The sequence below is a fragment of the Hyperolius riggenbachi genome, chromosome 3, assembly GCF_040937935.1.
Source record: "Hyperolius riggenbachi isolate aHypRig1 chromosome 3, aHypRig1.pri, whole genome shotgun sequence".
In the NCBI taxonomy this organism is placed as follows: Eukaryota; Metazoa; Chordata; class Amphibia; order Anura; family Hyperoliidae; genus Hyperolius; species Hyperolius riggenbachi.
This window is the reverse complement of record NC_090648.1, coordinates 378,014,472-378,030,212: the sequence shown is the minus strand read 5'-3', so window position 1 is coordinate 378,030,212 and position 15,741 is coordinate 378,014,472. Positions and strand designations below refer to the sequence as shown.

At 45.3% G+C, this 15,741-nt stretch overlaps 1 protein-coding gene across 2 annotated transcripts in view; it reads right to left on the bottom strand.

Moving 5' to 3' along the window:
• BCL2L13 (BCL2 like 13) overlaps positions 1-15,741 on the bottom strand; it is a 138,933-nt gene that overhangs the window by 44,220 nt on the left and 78,972 nt on the right. For both annotated transcript variants that reach the window (XM_068277268.1, XM_068277269.1), the window contains exon 6: positions 12,363-12,506. In XM_068277268.1, the coding sequence (XP_068133369.1) occupies positions 12,363-12,506 (144 nt within the window). The remainder of the gene's footprint in view (positions 1-12,362; positions 12,507-15,741) is intronic.

The following is a 15,741-nucleotide window of genomic DNA, read 5'->3' as shown; positions in this document are numbered from 1 at the left end:
TATACATGTACAATGAATGCCACCCAGCAGTGACCGGGACTGGATTCTTTGGCCATGAGTTCAAGCCAAGCTCTGTACATCACCCGTGTAAATGCGTGGGGGTGGAGGCAGGGGGTGCTGTAAACAATACCGCATTTGCTGAGAACAGTTGTACATGTCTACACAGTTTTACAGTTAGTTGCAAAACCCTTTGCAGTCTTAGAAATCTGTACTTTTTTCCAGATACCATCCTACATGCAAGCCTACAGCCTGCTAGCAATATTCTGCACTCATCCTCTTCAACCACCTTTTTGCATACAGGATTGGTCTTAAATTTCTCTGTGGAACCTATTTATCACTCACCTACCATCTTCAAAAGAAAAAGTCAACTGAAAAACCTATGAAATTATAAATGGTACTAACATGAGATGCTCACAACGCTGTGGGGGGCAGGAATGCGTGTGTGTGCACTACCCTACAGCAAGTGCACACCACCCTACAGCAAGTGCACACCACCCTACAGCAAGTGCACACCACCCTACAGCAAGTGCACACCACCCTACAGCAAGTGTACACCATCCTACAGCAAGTGCACACCATCCTACAGCAAGTGCACACCATCCTACAGCAAGTGCACACCATCCTACAGCAAGTGCACACCATCCTACAGCAAGTGCACACCATCCTACAGCAAGTGCACACCATCCTACAGCAAGTGCACACCATCCTACAGCAAGTGCACACCATCCTACAGCAAGTGCACACCATCCAATCAGCACTGTAGACAATCACAGTGGGGCAAGGAAGGAGGTGGCATGTGCAAGGAAGACAGAAGTAGCAACATAGGCAATCAGAGCAGGGTCAGGCAGGAGGGGGCATGTGCAGAACAGAAGGGCATACAGACACAGGGGCTGGCTTGGAAATTATTATTGTAGGTGTGTAGTACTAATGGCTGATAAACACTTTTTTACTCTTTCTATGTAAAAAATAAAAAAGGAACTGCTGAGAATCAAGCTATTGTGAAACCGTTTCAGTATACAAGGTGGTATGCCAAGAAATATCTCCTGAGTGAGCTGGGAAAGCTTAAAGGGAACCTAAACTGAGAGGGATATGGATGTTTCTTTTTAAACAATACCGGTTGCCTGACATCCTGCTGTTCTCTTTGGATGCAGTAGTGGCTGAATCACACACCTGAAACAAGCACGCAGCTAATCCAGTATGACTTCAGTCAGAGCACCTGATGTGCATGCTTGTTGAGGGGCTGTGGCTAAAAAGTATTAGAGACACAGAATCAGCAGGAGAGTCAGGCAACTGGTATTATTTTAAAAGGAAAAATCCATGTCCTCAGTTTAGGTTCCTTTTAAGGTGTAGCTGCTTCAATTTATTGATTTCCCATTTTGGAATGTTATGAGGGAGGATATTTCCTGTGGTTATAATATGGTATTTTTATATTTCATGATTCGGTCATAAGATTGTGATGGGGGGGGGCAATCTAGAGGGGGGGGGGGGGAGAGGGTTATATGAGATCATTGTTCTTCTGGGATATAAGTGATGATAGTCAGTGAGATCGATGTAATTGCAATATGCCTTTGACTCCCATTTGTTAAATTAGAAGTGATCGGAAAAATGATCAGAAAAATGATTGGAAATCAGATGAGACCTATCAGAAATAATGAATTCGACCCATCTATGGCGGAAAATTGCATGGTGAGTGCCAGGCATTAGTGTTTCTAAGTACTGCTCCACCTTCCACCTCTATGTACAGTGCATCCTGAAAGTACCGTATTCACAGCACATCACTTTTTCCACATTTTGTTATGTTACAGCCTTATTCCAAAATGGATTAAATTCGTTTTGTCCTCAAAATTCTACACACAACACCCCATATTCACAATGTAAAAAGTTTACTTGAGGTTCTGGAAAATGTATTAAACATAATACCCCCTCCTCCCCCCAGAAGTCACATGTACATAAGTATTAAAAACCTTTGCGCAAAGCTTTGTTGATGCACCTTTGGCAGCAATTACAGCCTCAAGTCTTTTTGAATATGATGCCACAAGCTTGGCACACCTATCTTTGGACAGTTTCACCCATTCCTCTGTGCAGCATCTCTTAAAGGACAACTGTAGGGAGAGGTATAAGGAGGCTGCCATATTTATTTCTCCTTAAGCAATACCAGTTTCCTGGCAACCCTGCTAATGTCTTTGGATGCATTAGTGTCTGAACAACACCAGAAACAAGCATGCAGCTAATCTTGTCAGTTCCAACATTAATGTCGGAAACACCTGATATGCTGCATGCCTGTTCATGGTCTATGGCTAAAAGTATTAGAGACAGAGGATCAGCAGGACAACCAGGCAACTGGTATTGCACAAAAGGAAAAAAACCATGGCCGCCTCCCTACAGTTGTCCTTTAACCACTTGAGGACCTAGGGCTTTCTACCCCTTAAGGACCGGCCACTTTTTTTCCCATTCAGACCACTGCAGCTTTCACGGTTTATTGCTCGCTCATACAACCTACTACCTAAATGAATTTTGGCTCCTTTTCTTGTCACTAATAAAGCTTTCTTTTGGTGCTATTTGATTGCTCCTGCGATTTTTACTTTTTATTATATTCATCAAAAAAGACATGAATTTTGGCAAAAAAATGATTTTTTTAACTTTCTGTGCTGACATTTTTCAAATAAAGTAAAATTTCTATATACATGCAGCGTGAAAAATGTGGACAAACATGTTTTTGATTAAAAAAAAAAAAACATTCAGTGTATATTTATTGGTTTGGGTAAAAGTTATAGCGTTTACAAACTATGGTGCAAAAAGTGAATTTTCCCATTTTCCAGCATCTCTGACTTTTCTGAGCACCTGACATGTTTCATGAGGGGCTAGAATCCTAGGATAGTATAAATACCCCCCAAATGACCCCATTTTGGAAAGAAGACATCCCAAAGTATTCACTGAGAGGCATAGTGAGTTCATAGAAGATATTATTTTTTGTCACAAGTAAGCGGAAAATGACACTTTGTGAGAAACAAAAAAAAAAAGTTTCCATTTCTTCTAACTTGTGACAAAAAAAAAAATGAAATCTGCCACGGACTCACCATGCCCCTCTCTGAATACCTTGAAGGGTCTACTTTCCAAAATGTGGTCATTTGTGGGGTGTGTTTACTGTCCTGACATTTTGGGGGGTGCTAAATTGTAAGCACCCCTGTAAAGCCTAAAGGTGCTCATTGGACTTTGGACCCCTTAGCGCAGTTAGGCTGCAAAAAAGTGCCACACATGTGGTATTGCCGTACTCAGGAGAAGTAGTATAATGTGTTTTGGGGTGTATTTTTACACATACCCATGCTGGGTGGGAGAAATATCTCTGTAAATGACAATTTGTTAATTTTTTTTTTTTTACACACAATTGTCCATTTACAGAGATCTTTCTCCCACTCAGCATGGGTATGTGTAAAAATACACCACAAAACACATTATATTACTTCTCCTGAGTACGGCAATATCACATGTGTGGCACTTTTTTGCACCCTAACTGCGCTAAGGGGCCCAAAGTCCAATGAGTACCTTTAGGATTTCACAGGTCATGACCCCATTTTAGAAAGAAGACACCCCAAGGTATTCCGTTAGGAGTATGGTGAGTTCATAGAAGATTTTATTTTTTGTCACAAGTTAGCGGAAAATGACACTTTGTGAAAAAACACAATTAAAATCAATTTCCGCTAACTTGTGACAAAAAATAAAATCTTCTATGAACTCGCCATACTACTAACGGAATACCTTGGGGTGTCTTTTCTAAAATGGGGTCATTTGTGGGGTTCCTATACTGCCCTGGCATTTTAGGGGCCCTAAACCGTGAGGAGTAGTCTTGAAACGAAATTTCTCAAAAATGACCTGTGAAATCCTAAAGGTACTCATTGGACTTTGGGCCCTTTAGCGCAGTTAGGGTGCAAAAAAGTGCCACACATGTGGTATCACCGTACTCGGGAGAAGTAGTACAATGTGTTTTGGGGTGTATTTTTACACATACCCATGCTGGGTGGGAGAAACACCTCTGTAAATAACAATCTTTTGATTTTTTGACACACAATTGTCCATTTACAGCGCTATTTCTCCCACCCAGCATGGGTATGTGTAAAAATACACCCCAAAACACATTGTACTACTTCTCCCGAGTACGGCGATACCACATGTGTGGCACTTTTTTGCACCCTAACTGCGCTAAAGGGCCCAAAGTCCAAGTCTTGTTTCAAGACTACTCCTCACGGTTTAGGGCCCCTAAAATGCCAGGGCAGTATAGGAACCCCACAAATGACCCCATTCTAGAAAGAAGACACCCAAACGTATTCCGTTAGGAGTATGGTGAGTTCATAGAAGATTTTATTTTTTTGTCACAAGTTAGCGGAAAATGACACTTTGTGAAAAAAAACAATTAAAATCAATTTCCGCTAACTTGTGACAAAAAAAAAAAAACTTCTATGAACTCACCATACTCCTTTGTCACAAGTTAGCGGAAATTGATTTTAATTGTTTTTTTTCACAAAGTGTCATTTTCCGCTAACTTGTGACAAAAAAATAAAATCTTCTATGAACTCACCATACTCCTAACGGAATACGTTTGGGTGTCTTCTTTCTAGAATGGGGTCATTTGTGGGGTTCCTATACTGCCCTGGCATTTTAGGGGCCCTAAACCGTGAGGAGTAGTCTTGAAACAAAAAATGACCTGTGAAATCCTAAAGGTACTCATTGGACTTTGGGCCCCTTAGCGCAGTTAGGCTGCAAAAAAGTGCCAATCATGTGGTATCGCCGTACTCGGGAGATGTAGTATAATGTATTTTGGGGTGCATTTTTACACATACCCATGCTGGGTGGGTATGGGTGTTTGATTTTTTTTTTTTTTACACACAATTGTCCATTTACAGAGATCTTTCTCCCACTCAGCATGGGTATGTGTAAAAATACACCCCAAAACACATTATACTACTTCTCCTGAGTACGGCGATACCACATGTGTGACACTTTTTTGCAGCCTAGGTGCGCTAAGGGGCCCAACGTCCTAATCACAGGTCATTTTGAGGCATTTGTTTTCTAGACTACTCCTCACGGTTTAGGGCCCCTAAAATGCCAGGGCAGTATAGGAACCCCACAAGTGACCCCATTTTAGAAAGAAGACACCCCAAGGTATTCCGTTAGGTGTATGGCGAGTTCATAGAAGATTTTATTTTTTGTCACAAGTTAGTGAAAAATGACACTTTGTGAAAAAAAAACAAAAATCAATTTCCGCTAACTTTTGACAAAAAATAAAATCTTATATGAACTCGTCATACACCTAACAGAATACATTGGGGTGTCTTTTTTCTAAAATGGGGTCCGTTTCTGGGTTCCTATACCGCCCTGGCATTTTACGGGCCCAAAACCGTGAGTAGTCTGGAAACCAAATGTCTCAAAATGACTGTTCAGGGGTATAAGCATCTGCAAATTTTGATGACAGGTGGTCTATGAGGGGGCGAATTTTGTGGAACCGGTCATATGCAGGGTGGCCTTTTAGATGACAGGTTGTATTGGGCCTGATCTGATGGATAGGAGTGCTAGGGGGGTGACAGGAGGTGATTGATGGGTGTCTCAGGGGGTGGTTAGAGGGGAAAATAGATGCAATCAATGCACTGGGGAGGTGATCGGAAGGGGATCTGAGGGTTTGGCCGAGTGATCAGGAGCCCACACGGGGCAAATTAGGGCCTGATCTGATGGGTAGGTGTGCTAGGGGGTGACAGGAGGTGATTGATGGGTGTCTCAAGGTGTGATTAGAGGGGGGAATAGATGCAAGCAATGCACTGGCGAGGTGATCAGGGCTGGGGCCTGAGGGCATTCTGAGGGTGTGGGCGGGTGATTGAGTGCCCTAGGGGCAGATAGGGGTCTAATCTGATAGGTAGCAGTGACAGGGGGTGATTGATGGGTAATTAGTGGGTGTTTAGGGTAGAGAACAGATATAAACACTGCCCTTGGGAGGTGATCTGACGTCGGATCTGCGGGCGAACTATTGGTGTGGGTGGGTGATCAGATTGCCCGCAAGGGGCAGGTTAGGGGCTGATTGATGGGTGGCAGTGACAGGGGGTGATTGATGGGTGGCAGTGACAGGGGGTGATTGATGGGTGGCAGTGACAGGGGGTGATTGATGGGTGATTGACAGGTGATCAGTGGGTTATTACAGGGAAGAACAGATGTAACTAATGCACTGGCGAATTGATAAGGGGGGGTCTGAGGGCAATCTGAGCGTGTAGGCGGGTGATTGGGTGCCCGCAAGGGGCAGATTAGGGTCTGATCTGATGGGTAACAGTGACAGGTGGTGATAGGGGGTGATTGATGGGTAATTAGTGGGTGTTTAGAGGAGAGAATAGATGTAAACACTGCGTTTGGGTGGTGATCTGATGTCGGATCTGCGGGCGATCTATTGGTGTGGATGGGTGATCAGATTGCCCGCAAGGGGCAGGTTAGGGGCTGATTGATGGGTGGCAGTGACAGGGGGTGATTGATGGGTGGCAGTGACAGGGGGTGATTGATGGGTGATTGACAGGTGATTGACAGGTGATCAGTGGGTTATTACAGGGAAGAACAGATGTAAATATTGCACTGGCGAATTGATAAGGGGGGGGGTCTGAGGGCAATCTGAGCGTGTAGGCGGGTGATTGGGTGCCCGCAAGGGGCAGATTAGGGTCTGATCTGATGGGTAACAGTGACAGGTGGCGATGGGTGATTGATGGGTAATTAGTGGGTGTTTAGAGGAGAGAAAAGATGTAAACACTGCATTTGGGTGGTTATCTGATGTCGGATCTGCGGGCGATCTATTGGTGTGGGTGGGTGATCAGATTGCCCGCAAGGGGCAGGTTAGGGGCTGATTGATGGGTGGCAGTGACAGGGGGTGATTGACAGGTGATCAGGGGGGATAGATGCATACAGTACACAGGGGGGGGGGGGGGGTCTGGGGAGAATCTGAGGGGTGGGGGGGTGATCAGGAGGGGGCAGTGGGCAGGGGGGGAGATTAAAAAAAAAAAAAAAAGCGTTGACAGATAGTGACAGGGAGTGATTGATGGGTGATTGAGTGCAAACAGGGGTCTGGGGGGTGGGCAGGGGGGGGTCTGAGGGGTGCTGTGGGCGATCTGGGGCAGGGGGGGGGAGAAATCAGTGTTCTTGGGTGCAGACTAGGGTGGCTGCAGCCTGCCCTGGTGGTCCCTCGGACACTGGGACCACCAGGGCAGGAGGCAGCCTGTATAATATACTTTGTAAACATTACAAAGTGTATTATACACTTTGTATGCGGCGTTCGCGGGGTTAACATTCCGCCGGCGCTTCCGTATAGCCGGCGGGATGTTGCGGCGGGCGAGCGGTGACAGGCGCCGGTGGAGGATCGCGTCACGGATGACGCGATCGCTCCGCCCATGCCCTTAGAAGGACCGCCGCCTCTGTGGGTGAGCCGGTCCTTCAGGGCTCCACTTCCCGGCCGCCCCTGTGCGTTAGGCGGTCGGGAAGTGGTTAAAGTGGACCTAAATTAAAACTGCAAGATTTCAGAAATTAAATATATTTTCTAAATTATAATGATAAATAGCAGCCTTTTTTCAGCTGCATGATGACAAATATAAAATATTTTACATTTATTGGAGGAACCCCTCCCTTCCTTTCATATTGCCGGGATTTTCCGGCAAACTGGTGGAGGAGATAAAAACCAAAAACAAAACACAGGCTGCTAATGATGATGTCACAGGAGAGGTGATCTCAGCTTGTGTGAGATTTCACATAGACGATGCCCCTGTGAGGGAGTGTAGCTGATGACAACTACACCCATGATCTAAAACCTCCTACTAAGCTCAGAAGTAATGGCTGTCACCTGTATAACCCTAGTTATGTAAAGAGAAGGGTGAAAAGCATACACTGAAATGCTCATAGGCTTAAAAGGAGTGTTTGTTTATTTTCGTATGTGTCAGTGGTACAACTAAAAATTTTCAATTAAAAAATGTTTGGTTTGGGTCTGCTCTAAGTGCTATTTTAAGATCTCTTCAGAGAAGTCCTGGAACCACTCCTTTGATATCTTGGCTGTGTGCTTAGGATCTCTTTCCTGCTGAAAGATGCACCGTTGCCCCAGTCTGAGTTCAAGAGCGCTCTGGAGCAGGTTTTCATCCAGAATGTCTATGTACATTTTCCATTTCGGAATAAGGCCGTTACATAACAAAATGTGGAAAAAGTGATGCGCTGTAAACACTTCCTTGATGAACTGTATAACATACAAGCTGACTCAATTGTGAATTTCTTTAGAATCTACATTTCTGTTTTTGATTTTCTATTTCTGTATTTTCTGTATGCCTCCATTGTTCATGCAATTTGAACTGTCTACCATAGAGAGGCATGGAAGATGTAGGCACTATATAAATTAATAATAATAATGGTTATGATTCTGAAAAGAATGGAGTCACAGTTGCAAGAGAAATTCCAAATATTACACTTGTGCATGTTCAGTGGCCAATCCTTCTAGCATGATTCCATTACATTTTCAGCAGCACTTGGTTAACATAGTACTAGTAAGGGCTGAGAGTAGTGCCTTGTGATAAAAATAGCTATCCGGATATTTAAGCTGGGAGGAAAAGATGGGCATAGACATCCCCAATTATAATTTGCTCAATAAAACTGCACTGGGCATGCACACCAATTTTTTTTTAATGAGACCATCTACCGGTAATAAGAATTATTGTTTACAAAAGGAAGACTAGCTCTTACAGTAACTTGACTATCAGGAGCACTGTAAACCTGTACCTGTAGTGCTGTTCTAAGCCAGGCACCCAGATCAGGCCAAGGCAGCCCCTCCTTCCCCTCTCTGACATCTGCAGACAGAGGACAAGCTGGGGAAATGAAACAGTAAAATTCCCCATTTCCGGAGGGATTACCTGCCAGGCAGTGAAAACAGATGGATGGACTCTTGTAATCCAGCGTATAATCTCTGCAGGGAGGCTCGGGTGGATGAAGGGGATGCTGTGAGTGAGATTTCAGCTGGAACTCAAAGCATAATCAAAAAATAAAAAAAAAAATGTAACTGTCATTTGAGCAAGGAAGGAGCAGACTTGTGACATGTTGGAACACCTGACAGTGGATAGTACGCTCGGCTCCCACCACTAGAGTACCACTTTAGAATCTCAGCTAGGACACTGGAGGGAGGGAGAGGGGGGGGGGGGGAAGAGAGAGAGAGAGAGAGAGAGAGAGAGAGAGAGAGAGAGAGAGAGAGTCACATTTGCCAGTAGGCTCAAACAACTGCAACCATACAGTCTGTATCTGATTGGAGTCTATCCAGAAACTGGTACCTTATAATTCTCAAGAGCATGAGCCATTGTTACTTATTTTAAACACCTACACTAATTCACAGACATAGCAAACTTTAGCACGCCTATCTAGGGGTTTCTTTAGAAGCATTCTGCAATGCCTGCTTTGTTTAAATGCCTCATTTTAAAACATTTTCACCACCCATTAGTTTCCTCAGCCCCTTCCGGCAAATCCCCATTTGCCATGTTTTGAGGTGCTGCCCACCTGTCTGTCATCTAAAAGTAGGTCTAATCTTTTAACTGGGCACCAGCAGGAAATGGAGGATTGCAGATGCAGGAACTGGTGAGAAGGGACTGCAGACATGGAAGTTAAACATACCTTTGGTAAAACTGCTGGATGTGGGGATTAGGTAGTGAGGTCATGTACAACAGAGTTCCCCAACCCTGGCCTCAAGGCCCACCAACGGTACATGTTTTGCAGAAAACCACAACCATGCACAGGTGAGGTAATTCGGGTCTCTGATTAACTACCTCTGTGGATTTCCACAAAACATGCACTGTTGGTGGGCCTTGAGGACAGGGTTGGGGAACACTGAATTGTACAGCACAAGACAGACAAGCAGAAGCCATTAGAGCAAAAGGTAAATGGGAAGTGTAAATGGACGGCAGGTAGTCAGCAGGTTCTCATATGTCTTTCAGGTCTGGAACCCACTAGGAGTGCTTTTCTGAGCGCTTTGTGATTTGAAAAACTTTTGCTAATGTAACGGTATGGGTGTGATCCCACTTGAGCCATGTGATTTTATAAAAATCCCCATGGCATTGCATTTGCAAGAACTTTTTCAAATCACTAGTGCTTACAATAAACTGCTAGCGGGTCTGAGCCCTCAGAAGGGGTGAGGGTGGGGGGGCTGTAATGCGGCTTTAATCTTATTGTAGCCAGTCTGTTTGCTGAGTCACTCTACTTCCTCTCACTACTCCTGCCTTGCCTACTTTTCTCTCATCCCTCTTCCCGCCCCCCACCCCCTTCCTCCAAAGCCAGAACATTGCTGCTCCACCACATCCGGGCTAAGATCTAGAGGAAAAAAAAACAAACAAACAAAAAAACGACCACAACCTTTTACAGGTAAAAAAAATAAAATAAAAAAAAATTGTTTTAGTAAAGAGAACCTGTAAAAACTTATATGGAAGCTTTTATTACTGATTTTTTTTTTTGTAAAGTCAGATGTCATCCTCACCATTAATATACATCGGACGCTGATCTTCAACAAATATCCAAATGTGAAATCTCAATGTGCACATTTGTTCAATGAAAGTAACTTTAGATAGTGAAGAAAAAACGCTAGAGTAGCTAGTGATCTTGTACTGGCTTGCTGCTTTTCTAAGCTGAATACGAAACAGACTTTCCACCAGGGCTGTGGAGTCGGTACAAAAATCCACTGACTCCGACTCCTCAGTTTAGGATTCCACCGACTCAGACTCCTCTCATTTACAATGTTGTTATATGTAGACTGCCATATTTACTCCCTTTAGTCATAGACTAAATCTAGTCCTTGGTAAGAGTACTTGAAAAAGGTACAGACCGTAACAAAGAACATCTATCTGGCCCTAGGCAATGTGACTGTGGGTACATGTAAGAGTGATGTGCAGGTACTCTGCAGGGGAATGAGGCCATTCTTCCTCTATACACATTCTTCATGCACAATCTCTGAACCAGGTTTATGGGTGATAGACAACACCTCTCTGTGTTCAATGTGCACAATATTCTCAGTGGATTCCCTGAAGCTCTGTGGGGAGTGCATATGTAGAGTATAGTACTACTGTGTAACAAGTAAACCTGAGACAGATGAAATTAAAGTTTTATACATACCTGGGGCTTACTCCAGCCCCCTTCAGGCTAATCAGTCCTTTGCTGTCCTCCTCCGCCACCTGGATCTTCTGCTAGGAGTCCAGGTACTTGAGCCAGCCTGGCGTAGTGCGAATGCACACACTCCGCCGCCGGGAGCGTACTACACCTGCGCAGCACTATTGTGCAGGTGCAGAGTGCTCCTGGATGTAGAAGCGTCATGTGGCTGGTCTCGCTGACTGGCTGAATTACCGGAATTCATAGCAGAAGATCCAGGTGGTGGAGGAGGACAGCAAGAGACTGATTGGCCTGAAGGGGGCTGGAGGAAGCCCCAGGTATGTATAAAACTTCTTTTCATCCGTCTCAGGTATCCTTTAATTTGTAGTCACCAAACCAAATTTAACCAACATTCATGAGCAAAGAGTGCATACAATTGCATAAATCAGCATAACGCAGAATTATTTCCATCTCATTGTCCATCTCTATTAGTGACACAGCTACACATCAGGCTTTATACTTACAGCATAGATGTTATTTAGTATATATAAGAGATTCCTGTGTACACATCATAGATACAGTCACAATCAGATATGTATATCTGACTTTAAAAATACGGGGACTGCTTTATTGATTGCTTTATTTCATTTTTGTGGACTAAGCACAGCTATTACTGCATATATAAATTATTTATGATGACTATTATCGGAGAAATAGAACATTTAATCATATTTTCTATTTTAATTACAGTTTAAATTCGTTAGAAATCAGGAGTCGGTGCATTTTTCCCGACTCCAGGCACCCAAAATTGCTCCGACTGACTCCACAATTCAGACTCCACAGTCCTGCATTCCACCACAGCAGTGAAGCACTCCCTGCTGTCACTAACAGGGCTCTGGGGAGCTTCATAGAGTCAGGAGAGAAAGTGGTTACAGACCATTACCTAGCCGGGGGCCTCGCCCAGCACAAATGCACAGCCCAGTGAAAGACAGCCATGGTCATGATGGGCACAGGCATGGCATGGAGGAGAGGAGCTAAAGCTTGACTTATAAAACCAAGAAATTCAGCCAAATTCTGAGATCCATTTAGGCTCATGAGAGGTTTTGAGTGACATTCACCATTGTGGATATAATTATAGCTTTGCCAGCAGACTCATATTAGTGATGTCAGCTTCCAAGTCTTAATTTATTCTCATAGGTTCTCATTAGAATGATAAGTTCTACATGATTGCTTCAAAGAATACCTACCCATCCTCCCTGCTGGATAATGTAGTCAGCACAGACTTCCTCAATATACAAGACCCCGAGTTGTACAAGACTGTCTATTTGCCAATTGCCACGTCTTGCGAGTTCCAGTAGGAGGCTCTGTAAGAGACCCAGAGGTACCAGAACCTGCAGTACAATAAAAAAAAGTTATGGTTTGTTAATATGTCTGACAGTGACAGAATCTTTATATTAGCATGCATTTCTCATCAGCTCAAAATACAGGAAGCAGAGATGGCCTTCCAGAAATTCCCAGCAAAAGGAAATTAAAGAATTCTTGTACATTCAGATCTTTGTCCTGCACTCAGTCTTGCTGATTAAACCCATTCACAGGGATTGGCAGAATGCCAACAAGACAGCACTTCTTACTGTCCACATCTAAGCTATATGTTCATCCATCTCTAACCAACAAGCAGGCCTTAGCAGCCCAGTTCACAGCTTAAGCCTTGTACATACGTTAGATAAAAGTCGGTTGTAACATCCGGAGAATGACATATTTCAGACGTGAATCGTAACAATAAAAGTAGCACTATGAAAAGCGACATATTGAGTACTCTGCCCAATTCAAATGGGATCAATTCAGATGACTATTGGGCAGATACAGTTGGCTGGATGTGTACAGGTTGTTCAGTTGACATTGTTAAAGAGCATGCGGACATGTAGCGTGAAATGTCACTTCTGTGCAGTTTTCAAACAAAAAAAATCATTTGGATTATTGCGGTGTGTAAACAATGCCCTTTAAACAATGTCCTTTAACCACTTCCCGACCGCCCACTGCACAGGGGCGGCCGGAAAGTGGATCCCGCAAGAACCGCCGCATGTACAATTGGCGGCAGTCCTTGTATGGGCATGGGCGGAGCGATCGAGTCATTCGTGACGCAATAAGCCACCGGCGACTGGCTCCGCCCCCTCACGCTGTAACCCGCCGGCCGTTCGAGAGCGCCGGCGGGTTACTAGCACCCGGATCGCCGCATACAAAAAGTGTATGTAATGTATACAAAGTGTATTATACAGGCTGCCTCCTGCCCTGGTGGTCCCAGTGTCCGAGGAACCACCAGGGCAGGCTGCAGCCACCCTAGTCTGCACCCAGGCACACTGATTTCCCCCCTGATCGCCCACAGCACCCCTCAGACCCCCCCCCCTGCCCACCCCCCAGAACACTGTTTGCACCCAATCACCCCCCCTAATCACCCATCAATCACTCCATCACTATCTGTAAACGCTATTTTTTTTATTTATGCCCTAAACTGCCCCCTGCTCCCTCCTGATCACCCCCCACCCCTCAGATTCTCCCCAGACCCCCCCTCCCCCCATGTACTGTATGCATCTATCTCCCCTGATCACCTGTCAATCACCCATCAATCACCCCCTATCACTGTTACCCATCAGATCAGACCCTAATCTGCCCCTTGCGGGCACCCAATCACCCCCCTACACGCCCAGATTGCCCTCAGACCCCCCCTTATCAATTCGCCAGTGCATTATTTACATCTGTTCTTCCCTGTAATGATCCATTGATCACCTGTCAATCACCCAAAAATCCCCCCTGTCACTGCCACCCATCAATCAGCCCCTAACCTGCCCCTTGCGGGCAATCTGATCACCCACACCAATAGATCGCCCGCAGATCCGACGTCAGATCACCTCCCAAGTGCATTGTTTACATCTGTTCACTACCCTAAACACCCACTAATTACCCATCAATCATCCCCGTCACTGCTACCCATCAGATTAGACCCCTATCTGCCCCTAGGGCACTCAATCACCCGCCCACACCCTCAGAACGCCCTCAGACCCCAGCCCTGATCACCTCGCCAGTGCATTGCTTGCATCTATTCCCCCCTCTAATTACACCTTGAGACACCCATCAATCACCTCCTGTCACCCCCTAGCACACCTACCCATCAGATCAGGCCCTAATTTGCCCCGTGTGGGCTCCTGATCACACGGCCAAACCCTCAGATCCCCTTCCGATCACCTCCCCAGTGCATTGATTGCATCTATTTTCCCCTCTAACCACCCCCTGAGACACCCATCAATCACCTCCTGTCACCCCCCTAGCACTCCTATCCATCAGATCAGGCCCAATACAACCTGTCATCTAAAAGGCCACCCTGCTTATGACCGTTTCCACAAAATTCGCCCCCTCATAGACCACCTGTCATCAAAATGTGCAGATGCTTATACCCCTGAACAGTCATTTTGAGACATTTGGTTTCCAGACTACTCACGGTTTTGGGCCCGTAAAATGCCAGGGCGGTATAGGAACCCCACAAGTGACCCCATTTTAGAAAAAAGACACCCCAAGGTATTCTGTTAGGTGTATGAGGAGTTCATAGATTTTATTTTTTGTCAAAAGTTAGCGGAAATTGATTTTTATTGTTTTTTTCCCAAAGTGTCATTTTTCACTAACTTGTGACAAAAAATAAAATCTTCTATGAACTCGCCATACACCTAACGGAATACCTTGGGGTGTCTTCTTTCTAAAATGGAGTCACTTGTGGGGTTCCTATACTGCCCTGGCATTTTAGCGGCCCTAAACCGTGAGGAGTAGTCTAGAAAACAAATGCCTCAAAATGACCTGTGAATAGGACGTTGGGCCCCTTAACGCACCTAGGCTGCAAAACAGTGTCACACATTTCTCCCACCCAGCATGGGTATGTGTAAAAATACACCACAAAACACATACTAATTCTCCTGAGTACAGCGGTACCACATGTGTGGCACTTTTTTTACACCCAAAGTACGCTAAGGGGCCCAAAGTCCAATGAGTACCTTTAGGATTTCACAGGTCATTTTGCGACATTTGGTTTCAAGACTACTCCTTACGGTTTAGGGCCCCTAAAATGCCAGGGCAGTATAGGAACCCCACAAATGACCGGATTCTAGAAAGAAGACACCCAAAGGCGGGGATCCCCAACCTGTGGGGACGCTCCCAGTTGGGCCGCAGGACTGTCCTCTTCAACCCCCCTCCCGCCCGTCCCCGCTGTTATTACCTTAGCAGCGGCCGCTCTCCCCTCTCCAGCGCATGTATTTATTCAAGCAGCGTATCTCCCGGCTGCTCTGTGTGATGCGCAGGAAGAAGGGCTCGGTTACCATAGTAACAGCGATACATATCGCCGCTACAGGAAGCCGCTGCCCTTCTTCCTGTCGCATCACACAGAGCAGCCGGGAGATACGCTGCTTGAATAAATACACGCGCCGAAGAGGGGAGAGCGACCGCTGTTAACGTAATAACAGCGACGGGGACCACCACCTGGCTATAGCGGGGCGCTATCCTGGGGCACTATACTTGCTATCCGGGGGCACTATTCTGGCTATACTTGGGCACTATTCTGGCTATACTGGGGCACTATTCTGGCTA